Below are 22,859 nucleotides of genomic sequence, written 5' to 3' on the forward strand. Positions count from 1 at the left end.
GTTGATTTTACATCCATCTTCTACGTTGGCCACAAAGAATGTAATCTACTACATTCAACAGATTGGATCTTAGAAGTACCGTATTTTCAGTCCAGCTGATTGTCTAAATGTGGTTAAAAAGACACTGGATGTGCATAGCATATTGGATCGAGTCTTTCTACCATACCATAAAATTTACAGATTTAAATAGAAAATTAGGGGATAAGAATGGTAATGCATTTATTAAATATTGTCTAATTAGGCTTCAATTTATAAGCATGCTAACTGAATTAAGAACCTTAACTATTTCATACATAAAAGGGTCTGGACAGTCTCCTGTTTCTAAATCCTCTTGTAATGAGGTGTATGTCTACCCTACACCTCTGTAACCTCTGCAATTACACATTTGCATGAAATTAGCATAGTTTGTACAATTAACAAAGGGCCACATGGAGCAATTGCTCTAGGGCCCCAGAGTGGAGGGGGCCTTGAGCCCTATCCTGGATTACTGTGAGGGACTGCCGGACAGTAGCAGAGAGGAGCCATTGCTATAGCAGTTATGTACATTGCCTGATACATTTAGTGCAGAGCCTGCACTTCTCTCCATATGCACCCAGACAGGATGAGTGGGAGGACTTCAAATCACAAAGTTTGCTCTGATTGGTTGTTCAGCCGCTTCTTCTTCCCTTCCTTTACTGCCCTCCATTTCTTTTCCCTTTGTCTTATATAGGATTGTGTACCCTGCTGTTGGACTGCAGCTCCCCAGACAGTATCTTGAAGTGCAAAGCATCTTAACTGCTTAGTTTTTTTGCTTCTGTGCTGTGTGGTATACATATTATTATGTTGCTATACATTGCATTTTTTGTCAACTGTCATGATATGAATGGAACAGACTTGACTTAATGTATGTTCCACTTGCCAACATTCATGTTCAATATCACAACAGGTTGGCACATCATTGGCTGCACATGTACATTGCATATTTTACACCAAGCATGGTTTCCACTTTCCACATGTGTGATGGCCAGGTCGATGATAAGATGGGATACAATGTGTTGCCAATGCTTAATATGAGCAGAAGATTACATCATGAAGGAATGTAGATGAATCTGAAATAAAATATTTTATTTTCCATTATGTTTTATTCATGTTGATATAGAAAAATAGCTGGGTGCAAGAAAAAAGGGACCCTTTTTGTACAGCCACTTCAGAGCCCCAAGCTCCTTATTTCAGCCATAGTTCCCAGATATAATGTATGGTGGCTAAAAATGATTATGTTTTTTTCATCTGCACAGACAACCACTAAACAAGTTGTAAGCTACACTAAAGAACTGTCTTCTGTCTCACAATTTAACACACTTTGAGAGCAAAGAAGAGACAGAATTTTAAAATCAAGAACCATTGAGTAACCCCCAGCTGTTTATTTAATCAATACTTCTTAGAGGCACAGGCCATTTTCCATCTGTCTGCCACTTTCTACCCAAGTGCCAATTTTCCTAAGTGCCACTGTTTTGGAGTTGACCAAGGGAGTTGATTCTGCTGATACTCATCCCATACACATCATCAGGAACTCATTTATCATATCTCTTCTCTCATCTACAGGTATTCGACTTTTTGCCTTACCCTGTCTGTAATCAGCATCATTGCTGGCTGCCCAGCTTAATTAATTAATTGTCCAGGTATTCCGCTTTTTTGCCTTACCCTGTCTGTAATCAGCATCATTGCTGACTGCCCTGCTTAATTAATTTATTGTCCAGGTATTCCACTTTTTTGCCTTACCTTGTCTGTAATCAATCATGCATTTGTATCATTCCTTTGTTTGTCCTTTGATTTGTCTATAATGAATTGTTAGTACCCTGTTAGCTATCCTCCCCTCTCCCACACGTGTTTCTGATTTTATTTTGGGGTAATTAATCAATTGGTAAATACCTAAAAAGCAGACATCCCTATATCAGTAGTGACATTGGAGGCACAAGCCTTTTAGAGGTAGAGACCACATTCCAACTGTGTGCCACTTTCCATCCAAGTGCCATTTTTCCTAAGTGCCACTGTTTTGGAGTTGACCAAGGGAGTTCACGAAGGAGGTCAACAAGGAAGTACAAAGAGGAACCTGGAGGCTCCCTGCAATCAGTACGCCACTGAATTGTTATCAAGTGCTGCCTGCTGCTTATTGTGTTTGCTCCACCACCACTCCATTCCCATCACCATCTGTCTCCAGTTACCATGCTCACAATTCTCTTGTTCCTCTTTTCACTTTCCTATGTTATTAGTAGAACAGTTATCTCTCTCCAGCCACCAGCACCTCTACACTATGTCTGTATTGCACCATCATTGCTTTCTTCTCCCCTTCTCTCATCCCAAGCACCTTTCAAGTCCAATTCCCACCTCCTCTCACTCTCTCTTCTGCTTCTTTTAGCAGCTGGGGATATTTCCCTAAATCCTGGCCCTCCTGTGGTGCTCTGTTCCCCATCCTCTCCCATTCAACATTCCAGAAACTTCAATAATCTTGTCCACATACCCCACTGCTCCTCCTACCCCCCTTTTACCTTTGCACACTGGAACGCACGTTCTGTCTGTAACAAACTAACAGCTTTATACAACTACTTTACCTCTAGTTCCCTACACCTTCTCGCTCCAACTGAAACCTGAATAACCTCTTGTTACACCGCTTCTCCTGCTGCTCTCTGCTATGGTGGCCTCCACCTCACTCACACTACTCGATCTGATGACAGGAAGGGTGGTGGGGTAGGCTTCCTACTCTCCTCAACTTGTACTTTTCACCCTATGCCCTCTGCTCCATCACTGTCTTTCTCCTAATTTGAAGTCTGTGATATCCGACTATTTAATCCCATCTCCTTACCCCTAGCTGTTGTATACTGTTCCCCTGGCCCGGCTAACATCTTTCCTGACCACTTCTCGTCATGGCTGCCTCTCTTTCTCTCTTCTGATATTCCTTCTGTTATCCTTGGGGACTTCAACATCCCAGTTGACACTCCATTAAGTCCCATGGCTTTAAAATTTATTTCTATTACCTCCTCTTCTGATCTCAAACAACATCCCTACTCATGATGATAGTCACACCCTGGACCTTTTTTCTAGCATTGTCAGGACTCGGGTGATCAGGTCAGGTAGGAGCCCATGTGCAGGCGATATTTGGGGTTCGGTCTGTAACCCACAGTGCATGATTATGCAAACAAGGACACCACAAGCAGAAATCCAGGTAATACAATGTATTTTATGTATATAACAGGACAAGCAAATAAGGGTAATACAGTCTAAGCAAGAAACCGGACGTATGGCAAAATAAATAGCGGTAATACGTCTTTTGGCAGAGAGCCCACTTGGAAGGGCACGAAAGGCAGAGAGCCCATTTGGAAGGGTACGAAAGGCAGAGAGCCCACTTGGAAGAGTACGAAAGGCAGAGAGCCCACTTGGAAGGGCACGAAAGGCACACAGCCCACTTGGAAGGGTACGAAAGGCACACAGCCCACTTGGAGGGACACAAAGTAGGGAATCCACTTGGAAGGACACAAAGCAGGGAATCTACTTGATCAGGACACAAAGCAGGGAATCCACTTGATCAGGACACAAAGCAGGTAACCAGGAACGGTATAGGTGCAGTGCCACAGCAGAAAGGTCCACAGACTTCAATACAAAGGCCCTGACTGAAGGGCAGGGCAGGTTCATAAGGGCAGGGTAATCCAGGTAACAAGGCCCAGATGGATGTATTGACTAGGGCTCAACCCAGGTAACAAGGCACACCTGAGTTCTGAGTGCTCCAGAGGGTGAAGGATAGCCACTAGTGGTAGCAGATTTAAATACCACAGGTATAAAAAATCCATGGTTCAGGCAGCAAAACAGTGGTTCTTGACAAGCATGTGCTCTCTCACTAACTTCTTTAACTACCCTTTCCCCCTCTTTGACCATTACTTCGTTTCCTGCTCTCTAACCTTGCCTCCTACTCACTCCCCTGCACCCTATCCTCGCCTTACCAGAGACCTCAGCTCTATTAACCTTCAGAAGTTCTTAACCAATTTACTCCCTCTCCTATCTCTAACATGTCGTGCCCTAACAACGTTACCTTTCTCTATAACTCTACTCTCACATCTGCTCTTGAGGATGTAGTCCCGGTTACTACTCGCTCCTCACGACGCTCACGTTTCCAATCCTGGCACACGACTGTAACCCGACACCTACGATGTTGTTCCCGCACTGCTGATAGTTGGAGAAAGTCTCATTCCATGGCTGACTTTCTGCACTACAAATGTATGCTACATTCCTACTACTACGCTCTCAACCTTGCTAAAGAAGCCTACTTCACCTCCCTCATCTCCTCCCTGTCTCATAACCCTGAACGACTCTTTCAATTGCCTTAGCACTTTCAATTCCCTTCTTGGACCTATCTGTACTATCCCTTCCACTAACCTTAATGCCTCTGACTTTGCCACATATTTCAATAACAAAATTGATACTCTCAGATATGACATATCTGTACAGTCACCCTGCCCTCACCTTCCCTTTGACTATGCGCCCTCCTACCCACTGACCTCTTCTCCCTTCACTAGATTACATAAATTCTCTGCTGTCACTGAAGAGGAGGCACCTTATCTTCTTCTTTCCTCTTGTCCAACCACATGCCCCCTTGACCTGATGACCTAGATCACATCTTAAATCTCTCCCTCACTACTGGATCTGTCCCATCCTCCTTCAAACATTCTACCATTACTCCAATCTTGAAAAAGCCCTCCCTTGACACTGCTCTCTCCTGGTTCACTTCCTACCTCTCTGATCATACCTTCAGCGTCTCTGTCTCTCTACACTTCCTCACTTGGCAAACTAATCGCATCCTTTGGCTTTCAATACCACCTGTATGCTGATGACACCCAGATCTATCTATCCTCTCCTGTTCTCTCTTCTGTCTTAGATCATGTAACTAACTGTCTCGCCTCGGTCTCTACCTCGATGTCTGCATGTTTCCTAAAACTCAATCTCTCCAAAACCGTCTCATCTTCCCTCCCTCCAACGCTAAGATTCCCCCATCAGTTTCCCTCAATGTCAATGGTGCTATCATCTCCCCGGCTCCTCATGCCCGCTGTCTTGCTGTCACCCTTGACTCCGACCTTTTCGTTCACCCCCCACATTTAGTCTCTCTCTAAAAACTGCCATCTCCATCTTAAAAACATTGCCCGCATCCGTCCCTTCCTAAAACAGCATGCCACTAAAGGCTCTCGTCCATGCCCTTATTATCTCCCGCCTTAATTATTGTAACTCTGTCTTAGCTGGTCTTCCTCTTATCACCCCTTTACAATCCATCATGAATGCTGCTGCCAGACTTATCTTCCTCTCACCCATCGCTTCACTAACACCTCTTCCCTCTGTCAGTCTCTTCACTGGCTGCCTTCAAGATCCTTACTCTTACTTTCAAAGCCCTTCATAGCTGTTCCCCTACCTACATCTCATCACTCATCTCTAAATACACTCTTAACCGGTCTCTCCGCTCATCCAATGATCTCCTTCTATCCTCTCCTTTTCTAGCTCTCATGCACACTTACAAGATTTCTCAAGGGCTGCCCCTATCCTCTGGAATGCTCTCCCCCCGGCCTATCTGTCTTTCTCCGTGCCTTTATTCCTTTAAAAAATCCCTCAAGACCTACTTCTTTAAGGATGCTTACAACATTGCACATTAACGCCCTCCCATATTCCTTTAGCTCACCTTTCCTAGTCCCTCTCCTGCAATACTTTTACTAGTGTGGTTGGTCCATCCCTAACGACAGCACGTTTACCTTTTGTGTAAATACACCCTAAATCCCTCTAGATTGTAACCTCATTTGAGCAGGACCCTGCTCACCTGTTGTCTCTGTAAGTAAAATTGTTAAGTTACTACGTAACAATTGGACTAAGTCTGTCCACATCAATGCTCTGCCAGTTCAGCCTGCCTACCTGGCAAACTGGGCAAATGTTTGGTTGGCTGGTTCCAGATAGTTCAGTTTTCTTTCCTTTGTTGCGGCTTGTGCAACAGATCCAGAGCTTTAATATACTGCAGCACGTGTCATTTAGTGACCAGTGGCCTTAAAGTACTAAGGCTTTTCTTCCCCAGTGCAGCCCCAATCACACAGTGCAGTTTGCTTTAAGCCCCACCCAGCAAGACTGACAATTTGTACATTTTTATATGTACAAAGATACAAAAGGAGTTTCTGAAATTAGAATGCTCAAAGATAAGTTAAATATTATGCATGCTAATGCAAGATAATGTGGGCCACATATACACTTGTATAGCCATAGGAATTTAGTTAATTACATTTCGCTATTAATAAAATATAAAAAATATGAAAAGCCCTATACTGAGACTGCTCTCTCTTCGCTGCAACTTTCAATGTCTACCATCAATTCCCTCTCTCTCTCTTTCTCGTCTTTCAAAGTACACTCTGTCTGGCTTTTCTCCCAGATTGCTCTTCGCGTTGCAGTGATCTACCGACCTCCTGGCCCCACCTTGCATTTCTTGGATCACTTTGCTGCTTGGCTTTGCCACTTTTTCTTCCACCATCCCTATACTAATTCTAGGGGACTTCAATATTCCTGTTGATGACCCATCCTCACCTGCCGCTTCCAAACTACTTTCACTCTCCTCCTCTCTCAGACTCACAATGGACTAACTCCCCGATGCACTATGACGGTCACCAAATCGATCTAGTGTTCTCCCACCTTTGTTCCACATCTCATTTCTCCAACTCTCCCATCTGTCTGTCTGATAACAGCCTGCTTACATTTAATCTTGACATATCACACACACACCTCCGCAACCTCAACACTCCACAGCTTACAGATACACTACGGTCATTCCTTTCAAGTATATCCTCCTCCTCCTGTGCTGACACAGCTACAGCTCAGTATAACCATACACTAGCCTCAGCCCTAGATATGGTTGCCCCTGTAACTGTACGCAATCCCCCATGCCATTCACCTTAGCCATGGCATTCCACACGGATGTGCCTCCTTCAAAGGTGTTCACGTACCTCTTAGCGCCTGTGGGGGAAGTCTCGTTCACCTGAAGACTTCATTCACTACAAATTCCTGCTCCTTTCCTATACATCGGCCCTCCATCTCTCTAAACAAACATATTTCATTTCATTAATCACCTCTCTTTCACATAACCCTAAACATCTAGTCTGCACGTTTAACACCCTTCTCAGGCCCACAGCACCTCCCTTGTCCTCCAACTTCTCTGCCCAAGAGCTTGCCACCTACTTAAAAAACAAAATTGACACCATCAGGGACAACATCCTCCCCCATAGTGTCAATCATGTGGTACCTCAACCTCCCTCCTTACCTCAATCCATCCTCACCTGCTCCAGCCCAGTTACACCCTTTGAGGTTTCCATGGTCCTGTTGTCCTCCCACCTCACCACCTGTCCCCTCGACCCTGCACCTTCACATCTCCTACCCTCCCTCTCTAGTGTCCTTACTCCAACCCTAACCCACATCTTTAATCTCTCCTTTTCCTCTGGTGTATTCCCATCCTCATTCAAACATGTAAATTCAAGACTGGTAGCAGGAAAAAATGGGGATAATGAGCATGTGTAGTCTTCCCGGGTTGACATTTATAGCATACAATCTTGTGTATCCTAACCATATACTATAATGTTTTATCTGCTGCTTATAGCGAGTTGGAGTCTAGTTGGCAGGAATGACAATTTGTAATGAAATTCACTGGGGCTGGCTTTTTAGAATGCATGTCGAAGAAGATAAGTTGAGAATGCAACTCTACTGCAAACTTCTGCTTTGGTAAGTAAACTGCACAGAGTTCAAGAAGTCAACTGCGTCATTGGTATGTTCAGATTGCATTATAATACATACTTTATTTGCATGTTTGCATGTGTATTTTTACTTAACCACTTTCTATTTTGTATTAAACCAATTATAGACTATTACCATCAATTTATATATCAGTATTTGTTTCTATTTTGTTTTCAAAATTGTCACTGTCCCTTTGGCAAAAAAAGGTGTTAACAGTTGATTAGTTAGAAAAAGCATCCTTGACCTGTATTTCCAAATGTTTGCATGCCGTTGGTGTAACAGATCTCGGTACCCCACATGGGAATACCCACTAAAGTCGGCTTCCTCCGCTACTCCTGCGGAACCTCTCGCTTATTACGAGCCACGTTACCACCTTCCCTTCAAGAAACATCAGCCTAGACTAGATGTCTACTCAGTTTAATGGGAAACACACTCATATTTAAACAGTAAAAGGGGATAATTTACATACAATAGTAACAGCTAAACACACATAGCTCTCAATCAACCCCTCTGTATTTGCACTCAGCCCATCTCAGCCCAGTAGGGGGTTGCTATTGTAGTCTGTGGGGAAGATGTTAAACATGGGCAGGTCTCTGACTGTCACGTTCTGCCCAGGCTGCGGAGCTGCATATCTGTCTTGCTTCAGTTTCCCTGTTTTGCTTCGATCCATTCCTGGATTTCCTTTTGCTCTGTTCTGATCTTCCATTCCTTGCTTCTGCTTCAGCTGTTTGTCTCAGTCTGCAGTCTAAGGTATGTCTCAGTGCTATGTGTTTTGATTACATGTTTGGTTTGTTTCGTACCACTGTCAGCAGGGATTAGCGTTAGGACCCACCGTCATTGGAGTACTTTGGCGTAGTGGTGGGCTAAGCATACTATGGCCATATGATGTGACGGAATCTCCAATTGTTATCATATAGTTCTAAGCTAGTTCCTGTATTCATGTTTGTTTGTCTTTTATGTACCTTTGCCCTTCTTCCTTGTATCATCTGAGGATTCTGGTTCCTCTCTCCTCTCCCTTTGTCCTAGTCAATATGGCCTATCCTTGCTTAAAGGAGAAGTGTCCGAGGATTCCGGCTCCTCACTCCTTCCCCTGTGTTCCTTGCCTTGTTCCCTGTCCTTTGTTGTGCCCTGTATCATGTATATCTTGTTTAGTAATGTTTATTCCTTGTCTGGTTCACTGTAGTGCCCTGTAACATGTATATCTTGTCTGGTTATGTTTCGTGCCTGGTCTCCCTGTCCCTTGCTTGTTATGTTTCTGCTATATCCTTTGCTTAGCTTCCATACTCCCAGCCTGCAGCATCCTGCACGTGATTCCAGTGATATGTTTTATGCCTGCTCCAGGGTGCCTGCAGGATATCACTTTGTTTCATTCTGGACTTCATCCGCTGCTATATCAGGGTGCTGGTGTTTGGCTGCACAAACCTAGGTGCTCAACACCTGGGTGAGTGTGGTCACCCTGCAACCAGGCCCTGTCTAACTCCACTACTGCACTGTGACTCCTGCACACAATCTTTGGGCGCGCTGGGTCCTTTCAGTCATCTGTTTGGATCCAGTCCGTGACACTGACTTCTGGCTGAAACCGGCTAGATATCGGATCTTTGTGCAAATACTGGCCATAGAGGTCTCTGTCCTGTAACACACCACACATAAAACCCTGCTCCCAAAATGGAGATACCCCAACTTTGTGTCCAAGCTCCGCAGTCTTTAGTCTCTGGTAATTGGGGAAATGTTGCACTCTGTACCAGGGGAAGAAGTAGTCCAAACAGGCCCACTGTACTCACCTCTCCAAAAACAGAACCCCTTTCCAAGGCCAGGGCCCGTAGTCTGTAGGGAGGAGGCTAGCCCTCAGGCCCCTCCAGGAGCACAGCACAGAGAGGCTTCTGTCACATTTCTCCCCCCCAGAAAGGTAGACTAGCAAGGTACCACTGATCCAACTGGTCTGGACCTAAGTTAGTCGGATGGCAGACTTCACAACACTCCTCCACCTTTGCTGCCTGCCACTGTTGGAGGCTCCATATATACTTCCTGTCCCAGAATCGATAACTCCCAATCAGGCCCTAAGTATTTGTCCTCAGTCCACCTCAGCCCAGTAGGAGGTCGCTATTGTAGTCTGTGGGGAAGACGGTAAACATGGGTGGTTCCCTGAATTCTGGCTGAAACTGGCTGCATATTAGATCTTGGTGCAAATACTGTAAGTCCTTACCTGATCTAGAGTAACATACCACACATTAACCCCCCTCCCAAAATGGAGGTACCCCAACTCTGTGTCCGAGCTCCACAGTCTTTAGAGTCTCTGGTAATTGGGGAAACGTGGCATTCTGTATCAGGGGGAAGAAGTAGTCCAAACAGACCCCCTGTACCCACCTTCCCAAAAACAGAACCCCTTCCAACGGCCAGGCCCAATAGTCTATAGGGAGTGGGCTTGCCCTCAGGCCCTTTCAGGAGCCCAGGGCACAGAGGCTCCCGTGACAGTTTGCTTCTGATGTGCACCTCCTAAAAAGCCTTCACACAGGCCTGGCACTGTATTTTTCTGGTTTGTCATAATTGCAAATGCAGTCGAGTACAGCTGTGTGAATGGGGCCATACAATTCCATCTTCCATAGTATATATAAACAGTAACCCCTGATAAATGAGTGTGAAAATTAATCAGTATATAATTTCCCTTAAATGATACAGTAAGGGAGATTTGTAATGGAAATGTGAGGTCGTAAGATCATAGTACAATCTAACCGAATTAGTAGGTTAGCATAATGTGCACCAACCTGCTATACCTCTCAGCTGTCACATAACATGGCCCATATATATGTGCCCATATATAAAAAAATTTAACTCAAAAAGATTAAAATCATTATTAGGTGCGAGAACAATAGATACATATGAATAAAGGACTACATTTTATGTAGAGTAGGGACACACTAAATGGTAAAAACAGGTCCTAGCAATGAATCCTGCTTTCAGGAAAGCAACCTTATTTTATTTTCTTTGGCACTTACCAATGTCATTGACTTCAATCTCTCTCTGTCCAATGAAGTACCAGACACATGCCATCCAATGTGCGAGAAGTGCAAACATGGACATGAGGAGAGTCAATACAACTGCACTGTACTGAGAGTATCGATCAAGTTTCTGGAGCAAACGAAGGAGTCTCAACAGACGGACAGTCTTCAACAAATGAACGCCAAAATACTAAAGAAAGACAAGGGTATCAGACATAGCCCCCAAAACAATAAGCAGACATCCTGTTACATTGATATGGGTCCCCCTTTAAACAGCTTCATATAAATAAAATTCTGGAAGATCAAGAAACTGGACACATTCCTCATGTCTTCATAAAAGAAACTTATGGCAGAAAACTGTCACTGACATAATGATTATTGACGAACAACAAAGTAAAAGGGTGAGGATCTAAAGGGCGTATACTGTTCCAGCCTTACCATAGATCAAAGTATATTAATGTTCTTAGTAAGAAATGTAATTTAATAAGCAATCATGATTGTGTTTTTAAAAAAACAAATCCACTTAACCTTCTTAAGAAGCTGCTCTGTACCACCCACTCCATGCTCTAGTTATTCATGCCAGTTTTGACTGGAAGACATTCACTGGCAAGTAAGCACTCCCAATTAAATCAATGGGAGTACGTCTGAGCATTGCAAATGCATCTACTGTCAAATAGCTGAGGGTAGGGAAACAGAGCTAACACATAGATGGGATTCTGATGCATTTGAATGGAACCAACTTTAATTACATGGTTGCATTCAGCTATCATATGCATTAAAGTGTATATGAGAGCTGGAGTGTATCTTTAAGTAACCAAATTCTGTGTTTAGCTGCAAGCTTAGCATGCAATCAAACACTGCTAGTTGAGATAAGACTTATCATAAAAGAGGGCTGCATTTAATAAAAGTCTCTTAATTTCAATAAAGATTTCATTCAAAGCAAAAGATGACTCTTTTTCTCTAGAAAAGGAAGCAACGGTACTTGAGACTAGAAATATGGAAAAAGCTGGAGTGCTATGACCACCTTAAAGGTGACCAGAGGATTCACTCACCACATTGACGCTGAATGCATAGAGCAGGTCAAACGGCAGGGCAGCGATGAGGTCCACAAAGAACCAGGTGGTTGCATAGTGTACACAAATAGAACGAGGGTCATATACCACCTGTCCTGACTTGCTGACATAGGTGGTTCGGAAATTCAAAAGAATATCTAAGGGAAATAAATGATTGAGCAGGTAAGTTTGCTGACCAACAGCATAGACGACCTGTTCTAGCTTCACAGATTTAAAAATGTACATCTAATAAAAACTAAAGATTATCCTTATTAGTAGTCGAGAACCATGGCAGGAGGGGAACATACTTCTAAATATTGCCACTATTTACACTATGCCACTGTTTGAGGGCCCTTGAATTGACATGTTTTCTTTTTCCTAAAATAACTTTCCCCCCAGTGGGAAAACTGCAACTTGCTTTGATAAATAATTAAGAAGATGTCTGAAAATGAAATGCAGCCTTAGCCATTAAGTCAGTCAGTGAATAATAACAGGAATATTTTCAATACATTTTGCTCCACAGGACATCAGTTGTTTGGTTACTTAAATATTCAGATACAGCATCTTTTGTAAATGAAAGTCTCTGAGATTCCACTGAATCTGAACGGCTAAAAGGACAGCTCAATGAGGATCTGTTTTGCCTATGGAAAAATAATTTAATAACTTATACAGCATTTTAGGAGTAAAATGGGCACACTTGTGTCTCTGTTTTCCATTAGGAGAAATGCCCTTTAGTTGATACACATCCAGATGAGCCTCAGGGCACAATATATAAAGGTAATTTTGGAAGTGTATAAAATGTTCTTGAAAATTCAGGCAATACAAACAATATTTTCAAGGCTAATAACATTATAAATGAAAATCTATACTCTCGCATAACATGTTAAATATAGTCATTACTAAGACTTTTAACACCAAAGATGTCTGCACTGGGGAGAAAATTGTTAAACTAGACAGAAATGTAAACAAGATTGCAAAATAAACTACTAAATTTGATTTAGGATCACATACATATTAGGTTTAATTTTAAATGTGATTTAATATTATAAGCTATGTGCAATTGGGGAAATATGTCTGTTCTCGAGAAATTGATTAATTTAAGTAATTGAAAAGTAGTCTTGAAAGCTTGAAACCAAATGTAATTTAGTTAGCTGATAAAGAAATGTTTACCAAATTTGCTATCCTACTAGATATGTGGAAATGGTGAAGCTGTCAGCTACACTTTGCAATGGTAAATATTAACTCCTTTTTGCCCTGATCCTAATGGGTATTATTGTATACACAGCAGTTGTACATGTTTCAGTATGGTAAAGTGTTGCTTATGCCACGGGACTACAGCATCAACCTCCTATCTGACCTTCATTTACTACACTGCACTGTTGTTCCTCACTCCATTGCTACCACAATCTTGATGTCCAGGTTTTCTTGCTTTTCCCAGTTCTAGACCTTGGATGTTCACACTTTTCTACTGATTCAAGCCCAAACCAAGGTAAATATACTTTTCAACTTCAGAAGAATCTTGGTCTGAATTTAGAAACAGTTTACCCAATTGCCAAGCTATGAATCTGTTGATGGTTTTGCTATACTAAATTATTTCAATAAGCTTCCTAATTGAGGCTTTGATAATAGGTAGCTGTTAGCTAGGAAAATAAAGGAAAGGAAAGTACATTAACATAGGCCCCTTTATAGATTCAATGAAACAAATACACAGGGATTCGAAAATAAAAACTTTAACATCTAAAGCTTAGTTTTCTTTTGCTGATGTAGCCAGAGCAATTTAAAGTGTATATATATATATATATATATATATATAAATATACACACAGTATTTGCTCGATTATAAGACAAAGATTATAAGATTATAAGCAAATGCTCTGAAAAATAACCATCGTCTTATATTGAGGTCGTCTTCCAAATAGAGGTCTAACTACAAGACTAAGATCCAGATCCCCCGCAGCGCTGCAGGGGACCTGGATCCTCCTCACCAGCAGCTGGTGGGTGTCTGCAACCTCCACTTCTAGCGGGGCTTCTATGACGTCACATGACCTTCCAGTGCTCATTCATAGAAGTGCCGACAGCAGCAGGGGTTAAAAGGAATGTCAGGGAGGCAGAGTGGCATATAGGGGGGTTAAAAAGAATATTAGGGAGGCAGAGTGTCATACAGGGGGTTAAAAGGAATGTCAGGGAGGCAATGTCATATAGGGGGTTAAAAGGAATGTCAGAGAAGCAGAGTGGCATATAGGGGGTTAAAATGAATATCAGGGAGGCAGAGTGGCAAATAGAGGGTTAAAAGGAATATCGAGGAGCCAGAGTGGCATATAGGGGGTTAAAATGAATATCGGAGGCAGGGTGGTATATAGAGGTGTATAAGGCATATCTGGGAGGCAGAGTGCCATGTAGGGGGTATAAGGCATTTCTGGGGGCAGAGTTGCATATATGGGGGTATAAGCCATATCTGGGGGAAGATGTGCATAAATGGGGTCAGGATGGCAAGTAAAAGGAGATAAAAACAAAAAATGCATTTTTCTCAATTATAGTTTTTATTAAATATGAAAAAATAGTTTACATGTGAATAAAATATTTAGTAGTAAAACTTTTTTCTTACATTCAGGCTTTTTCTTTTTTTCCTAAATTAATATTCAAATTTTGGGGGGGGTCGTCTTATAATCGAGCAAATACGGTGTGTGTGTGTGTGTATATATATATATGTGTATATATATATATATATATATATATATGTCATATTTATAAAACCAAGCTTCAACTAATGCTTTTCACACTTAAGAGCGGGTGACTGCTTATATTTTATATTAAATTGCTATTGTTTGTATACTCTGGCTCCAAGAAAGAGTGACAACTAAAGATATAATTGTCAGACACACATATACATAAAATCACCCATCTTCTTGATCCTGAGATATCATACCAAGCATGAATAGGATCTCAACAAAGATGTCGCTAACACTTGGGGGGCTACGAGATGAAATGCTGTCATCTCTTGTGATGGTGAAGCAGACATTAAAAGGGACAGTCACTGCAACATAGAATGTGGCCAAGAGGATCAACCAGTCCCAGCCAGCTTTAAAGGTGCCATAGTGCAACAGAATGAAGCGTGACTTCTGGATTGCAACCACTTTGTACTCTGGAATGGTGGGTTTCTCTCCAAAGACATTCTGTAGAAAACAAAGAATACCAGTTATAATGCTGTACAAAACTGTGAGACACTAAACTCTTTATTCATATCTTCTAACATTATACATGTTATGATTCTTGCAAAAAAAAAATGTTATCAACTGAGAAATATTTTGAGAGAGCTGGTTTGGTGTTTAGGTGAGTGGGATGAGAGCTGCCATGGGTTCATATTCCAGAAGTTCCTAAATCATTTTAGTCCCTAGCACCACTTTATTACAAAAAAACAATAATTAGATTATTATTTTAGTGCAATTGGTGGGAGGTCTACACATTGCCTTGTTTGTTTTTTAAATATACATTAATAATAATAAATAAAATAAATTAACCTACAATCCCAGTCTTGTAGCAAGATTATATTTTGCTTCACATCCACCAATAAATGCATGGCAATGTTTTTCTGTGAAAAATTCCCTTATGTGCAACTAAAATGAAATACATGTTTCTGATATAATTTACCCATGACTAGTCTATCCACATACAACAATCTTCAATAATGTCTAAAACAGTTAAGGAAAGCTAACACACATCAATGGAATCTTTTTAAAGTGCTAACAGAAAGAACTCCTTGATATATATATATATACACGTTATATACATTTAAATAACATAGTACTGTATTCAGATCACTATGAGAGTAACCAGAAAGTCACATTCTGTGGCAAGATTAGAAAATCATGAACAGAAGGTCTGAGTTAGGTTACGATAGAATTTAATAATTAACTCCAGCATGCTGCATGCTTCATGTCAGCAAGGGATGATTCTATTTAAAAGATCAATTGCACAGTCTGATAAGTGTTCCTGGCTTTATTTCCTATGTTACTTGTGCACTTGTCACTTGTGCACTTACCTCTGGTCAATAGTATTTCCTATCATATTTAACTGCCATTAGACAATTCTAATTTCCCTGCTGAGCTATAACAGCATAATTAATTACACATTAGTATCTATATCTACCCGAAGCTAAATCAAATATTAACACTGTGTCAGATAGAGCAAAGCAAATAATAGTAATACAACTTAAGCTTGCCATATACGGTAGACCAAGGGGAAAAAAAACAACTGAGTTAGGCGTTCTATGGATTGGGTAGGAGTAGTGCCACAATATAGTAACATTAATTTAGGTTGAAAAAGTTCAAGTTCAACCCTGCAAGTTTTACTGTTATATGGAAACATTGAAGCGTTAACTAAGTCCAACAAATGTTTATCTGAATGCTACCTGAATGTAAACACAGATATTAAAACATGGGACTTTAAAAAAAAAAAGTCTTGAGTCAAGCCACATCTGTAAAATATCTGACCTATTAACACAAAATTATGAATAATTTGTTTATATAGAAAGTGCAAACCTCGGGTACATTCAGTCCTTAGAAGATTTCATAAAAATGTATAAAATTAATTGTTGAAAAAATTTATTTCTATAATAAATGACCAAATATGGTGGTGTATGTAGTATAGGATACCAAGATCAGGTCTACATTAAGTTAAGTTATTCATAAAAACCTATACCTAAACAAAACAAAACTTGACACGTTTTGTGCCCCAGATAGTGTCAGTAACCCTCCTTCTTGTCGCACAATGTGACCTAACAGGGCTGTGGGTCATCTCTACCTCATGCACACTGTATTACTGTAGTTTAACCTTCCTCCTACCTGTATGTATGGTAGGCACAGCAACTCCACCCCACCAGTTGACACATAGTAGTAGGGGTTAAATTAAAAAATTAAAGACATGGACCGCACCGATCAAGGTTGGAAGGGATGTTTCTAAACTATTTCAAACCGGCTCGGGGAGACAGGAGCATATTGGAGGATAAGTGACCCGGGGGTGAAACCGAGGCTGCTTGCACAATGTGTGAGCAGTGGGATAGCAAGCTGCTGGAGCGATGAGAGCATGTAAGCATGGATGTGCACTTGTGTTAGTATGTAAGCATGGATGTGTACTTGTGTGTGTGTGTGTGAGCATGGATGTGTACTTTTGTGTGTGTGTGAGCATGGATGTGTAAGTGAGGTCAGATGGAGTGTGTGTGCCCTTGTTGAGAAGTGAACACAGTCTTGTTTTATATATTTACGCAATTAGCCTCTTTGTAAATTCATTAAGAATCAAAGTGATTATTATGGATGCATAGTTGAGGGAATTAAAAATCCCTATTGCTAAATTTAGAAGTAATCTGTACACCTGTTAGCACGAAGGCAGCACAAGCATATCAAGAAATGAAAGTTTGCTTGATGTTAATGAGTTTCTTGGACTTCAACATAAACTTTTTCGATTCTGTCACAGAAATCACAGCACGCATATTTAAATGTTCTGGATCAGAGCTGAAACTTTAAAGGGCAAAAGGGGCAGCTGCTCCAGACATCAAAGCCCCTGCAACTCTTTGTTCTTGCATTTTTTTCTTTGATAAGTTGATTGTGCTGGCCTCCATAGTGTAAATGGGCATACTTTAAATAGTGGCGCACTGGGAAGCCTAATAGCATGGGATGAATGCCACCAGGGCAGATTAATTGGGCTAATGGTATTAAAGCATGTCCCTGCAACTCAGACTTAACTTGCTTTTAAAAAAAGTACAGCGGAGATCTACTTGGACTAGTAGTATAAGTTGGACTAGTGTTTTTTCAATATAAATATTCATGTTTGAAATCCTTATATTTTTAATTAAAATTATTGCATCTTTAGCCAGTTTGGCACGTCATAAATGAACATTGTAGGTATACAGCATCATACAGTGATGTGATCAATTGCTTTCTAGCCCTAAATATTATGTTGGTCTTATTCCATAATGTATTTTATTTCTTGATGGTTGATAATAAGGATATTACAAAGCTATATTTACATAAATTATACGGACAAAAGTATTCAGGTGTTCTAATCAGACCCATTGCAACAGGTGTATAAAATCAAGCACCTAAGCTATGCAGTCTACATTTACAAACATTTGTAAAAAAAAAAAGGGTTGTACTGAATTGCTCAGTGAATTCAAACGTGGTGCTGTGATATGATGCCATCTTTGCAAGTCAGTTTGAGAAATCCCAGCTAGATTTTCCACGATGAACTGTAAGTGGTATTATCGGAAAGTGGAAGCGTCTAGGAACAGCAGTGCAGTCACCGACAGTGCTGAGGCACATAGTGCATAAAAGTCACCAATGCTGTGCTTATTCCATAGCTGCAGAGTTCCAAACTTCCACTGCCATTAATATCAGCACAAAAACTATGCCATGGGAGCTTCATGGAATAGGTTTCCATAGCTGAGCAGCTGCATGCAAGCCTAACATCACCAAGTACAATGCCTATTGTCGGATCAAGTGTTGTAAAGCATGCCGTCACTGGACTCTGGAGCAGTGGACATATGTTCTGTGGAGTAACAAAGAATGCTTCTCTGTTTGGCAAACTAATGCATGAGTCTGGCGAGTTTGGTGGATGCCAGGAAAACGTTACCTGCCTGACTGCATTATGCCAACTGTAATGTTTGGTGGAGGAAGGATAACGGAACTGGGCTGTTTTTCCAGGGTTGGGCTAGACCCCTTACTTCCAGTAAAGGGAAACCTTACTGATTCAGCATAACATTTTGGGGAAGGCCCTTTTCTGTTACAGCGTGACTGTCCCCCAGTGCACAAAGCAAGTTCCATAAAGACATTGTTGCATAAGTTTGGTATGAAAGAATTTGACTGGCCCGCACAGAGCCCTCACCTCAACCCCATTAAACACCTTTGGGATGAGCTGGAACACTGATTGTCATTTTATGTACCACCCATGTCCTGGGTGTGATTGACTAATGGCATTATACATTTATTTATTATCCTTCCTCATTTGGCCATGAGTGGCGATGGCTGGAAAAGGGGTGTGGGGTTACCTTCATCTGGGCCAATCCTAAGTACACTATATGGACAAAGGCAGGCCCGGACTGGGACAAAAAATAGGCCTGGGCATTTCAGACTGAGCAGCCCATTTTTATGAAAAAACATATATGTACATACACATACATAATACTTGGTCATTCAACATGGGAAACCTGAAGCCACAATTTAGTGCGACTAATCCTTGAAATAAATATTATAGAGTAAATAACACAATACCTTATCTTTTCCACTAAATGATTTCAGGGCCTTGAATGTTTTGTCCCCTGAAGTCACTACAAATTCAGGAGGGCATTTTATCTCTTGATAAGTAAAAATGAAATAGTTCCTACTGTAAATTAAGGAAACAGATAACCAAACACACACACACCAGGACAGGCTTTTCTACACCGACACCCAGACACACACACCAGGACAGGCTCTGCCCCACCAACAACCAAACACACACCAGGACAGGCTCTGCCACACCGACATCCAAACACACACACACACACACACACACAGCAGGACAGTTAAAAAAAAGAAGAAATGGTTCAGCATTCAACTCCCAGGAAGCTGGGAGCTAGCCGAAAAAAGGGCAAAACAAAAACAGAAAGCATAACAAAATAGCAACGTTTCGGCCAAACAGGGCCTTTTGAGCTTGAGCTTTTTTGTTTTGCTTTCTTTGAAAAAAGTAACCTAAGGACTGGAAGCTGATTGGAGTGCTGGGGTTCTTTTCTGTGTTCGTACACACACCAGGACAGGCTCTGCCACACCAACACCCAAACACACACCCCAGGACAGGCTCTGCCACACTGACACCTGAACACACACACTAGGACAGGCTCTGCCACACTGACACCCAGACACACACATCAGGACATGCTCTGCCACACTGACACCCAGATACACACACCAGGACAGGCTCTGGACAGGCACACCGACACCCAAACACACATACACCAGGACAGGCTCTGTCACACCGACAAACACACACACACACCAGGACAGGCTCTGTCACACCAACACCCATACACAAACACACACCAGGACAGGCTCTGCTACACTGACACCCACACACACCAGGACAGGCTCTGCCACACCGACACCCAAACATATACACACACACACACCAGGACAGGCTCTGCCACACCGACACCCAAACACACACACACACACACACACACACACACCTAGACAGGCTCTGCCACACTGACACCCAATCACAAACACCAGGACAGGCTTTGCCACACTGACACCCGCATCCGGAGGGTTTCCACGGACGGTTTCACTCAGCCTGCCTGTGGTATCTTTGCCCCCAAAACAGCTAGCCTGTGGCAACTTTGCCACCAAAACAGCCTGCTTGTGGCAACTTTGCCACCAAAACAGCCTGCCTGTGGCATCTTTGCCACCAAAACAGCCTGCCTGTGACATCTTTGCCCCCCTTACACATCCATGCTATCACACACACATATTCATTCACTTGTTCACAAATATTTATTCACTAATTTACAGATCATTCACTCATTCAGATATTCATTCATACATTGATACTCAATTCCCTCATTCAGATACTAATTTACATATACTCATTCACAAACATTCATTCACTCACTCCTTCACAGATACTCATTAATTCACTCTTTCATTCAATCTCACATACTCCGTACAGCCTCCCTCACCCCCTTACCTGAACTGATGATGTACGTGCCGCTCGCAGACTTCCGCGGATCTGCACAGGGGAAGCAGACGTGCAGTAGGATCATGTGACGTACGTGATGTACGTCACATGGCTCTGTTGGATTGCTGCGTCCCCCTGGCGGTAGAAGAGATGCTGCTCACGCGCGTTTGCCAGGTAAGTAGCGGGCCCGCTGCTAGAGTTGCGGGCCCGGTCGCGGTTGCTAATGCTGTATAGCCAAGTAACATTTCATGTACTTCGTTATTATCTTTTTTTTTTACATAGTGCCAACACTTTATGCAGCACTTCTTACATTACATATATTCTGGGGTCTGGCAAGACTATCATTGACAGACTAAGATAAACTAATACATTAGGTGGAGAGGGTCCTGCTCATAAGCTTACAATCTTGAATGAATAGGTAGAGGACAAACATAAAGAATAGAGAAAGGTGAGAGTTAGTGAGAGGGTTGTATCAGTGACAGGGAAGTTCTAGCAACTAAGATGGTATGCTTCTCTGAAGAAGTGGGTTTTGAGATTTTTATTGAATGTTGGGAGGGTGAAAGCTGAAGGTTTAGTGGAAGTAGGTTCCAGAGGTATGGGGCAGCACGAGTGAAGTCTTGCAGATGGGAAAAAGAAAAGGTGATAATTGTGGAGGAAAGCCTTGACCCATGGGAAGAACGTAAAGATCAAGTAGTGCTGGAGAAAAGGTTAGAAGGTGGTGGTCAGACAAAGAAGGGAGAGATGGGGAAATCTGAGATGGAGCATGATCTGCAGAAAAACAGATGAAGTGAGGTCCCTCGGTGTGTGTTGGTCCACTGAGAAAGACCAGAAGAGGATGTCAGGGAGAGGAGTTACATCTGGCAGGTATGTTAAAAGGAAAATCACCCATAAAAAGACAGGGGATATTATAGGAGACAAAGAAGGTAGACCAGGCAAAGAAGTGGTCAAAGAACTGCGAGGTAGGATCTGGAGGGCGATATATTACTGCAATTTTAAGAGAAAAGAGACAGATTGTGTGAACCTCAAAAGAACAAAATGAGAGGGAGGGTGCAATGAGGTTAGAGATGGATGCCTACATCACCACCCTTTCTGCCATCAGGCCTAGGAATTAATTTTACACATTCTGGATGTTTTGCTGATAAGTTTTTTTCTTTTTAACTGCTTATTCAAATACCTGATACACAAGAGTAAAACAGGTGTTTCCCACACTGGTTAGACACATGTTTGTTCCAAAAGAATGAAAAAGACACAATATCATGTCGCAAGGACAAACCAGCAAGGTTGTACAACAACTGGTTGACATAGTAATACGATAGCAAGAGTCACATGTGTTAATACAGAAATGGGAACAAAATCCAACTTGCAAACAATAACTTTTTATATTTTATGTCACGGTAGAACAGAAGATCAGTTTTGTAGTTAGAGAAAGCAAACTTTCTACAATTTCTACATGATGGATTTATTGTGAGGAATGCTACTACAGCCCTCTCATGTGAGCACCTTGCTCTGAGTGGGAATGGGAAGACCAAAGGCAAATGATTTACAGATAGAAGAGGGCTGTATAGCTATAGGTGGGCAAAGGAGAAAAACAAGGACCAGTGGAGTCAGCATGCAAGCCACAGTATGGCAAGTCTCTAAGTAAACAGATGTTTCTGCATATGACTAAACTGAAGCCATTGTGATCTGTCTTTAAGGTCATGCTAATCACAAGTCCAAGTCTACATTGGCTTTCCATTCTTTATGTATATCTTGGACACATATGAGTATATGCCAATAATTTTACAGCAAGACAGGAGGCTTCATACTTGCATATCCTTCTTTACTGTAACCTCTTAACAGCAATGAAACAGTTAACATACAGTAGAAAAAATAACATCCAGTCAAAAAACAACAGAACATATAAAAGCCTGTGCACGTCCCCTCTCTTCCATCTTTATTTGCTGCTAACCTCCAGGTGAGCACCTTCCATAATTATGTTGCCTACACATTAAGTCAGAGTACATAAACAGCAAAGTGAGCTGTTTCTAAAAACCATCTCAGAATTTTCCCTTCATGTAAAATTCAAACCAGAGGTCAGGTTACATTTTAATTTCAAGAACATGACTCTGGCCTTTTACTGTTTTTTTTTTTTTGTAGAGAAGCTTTGATTCCTACTGAATCAAGAGATGTTGTGTAACATATTGAAACAACAGATAACTTTACGCAACTAATTGACTAATATTCATTCAGCTAAAAAATGGTATTAAGTGATATTAAAACATCTGTGATGGCTTTTGTTACATTTTGTCATCATTCTGATTTCCTGAAGTAAAATAGTCCTTAAAGGATTACTCTA

The 22,859-nt window shown here is 41.6% G+C and overlaps 1 protein-coding gene across 1 annotated transcript in view; it reads right to left on the reverse strand.

The window, feature by feature from the left end:
- Nucleotides 1-22,859, reverse strand: part of LOC149287542 (voltage-gated delayed rectifier potassium channel KCNH8-like) — a 241,409-nt gene that overhangs the window by 68,785 nt on the left and 149,765 nt on the right. The window contains exons 6-8 of the mRNA XM_089492752.1: nucleotides 14,748-14,994; nucleotides 11,822-11,979; nucleotides 10,767-10,959 (exon numbers count right to left, since the gene is read on the reverse strand). Of these exons, the coding sequence (XP_089348878.1) occupies nucleotides 10,767-10,959; nucleotides 11,822-11,979; nucleotides 14,748-14,994 (598 nt within the window). The remainder of the gene's footprint in view (nucleotides 1-10,766; nucleotides 10,960-11,821; nucleotides 11,980-14,747; nucleotides 14,995-22,859) is intronic.

The sequence above is a fragment of the Sceloporus occidentalis genome, unplaced genomic scaffold, assembly GCF_023333645.1.
Source record: "Sceloporus occidentalis isolate IW3139 unplaced genomic scaffold, rSceOcc1.0.p SCAF_59, whole genome shotgun sequence".
NCBI lineage: Eukaryota > Metazoa > Chordata > Lepidosauria > Squamata > Phrynosomatidae > Sceloporus > Sceloporus occidentalis.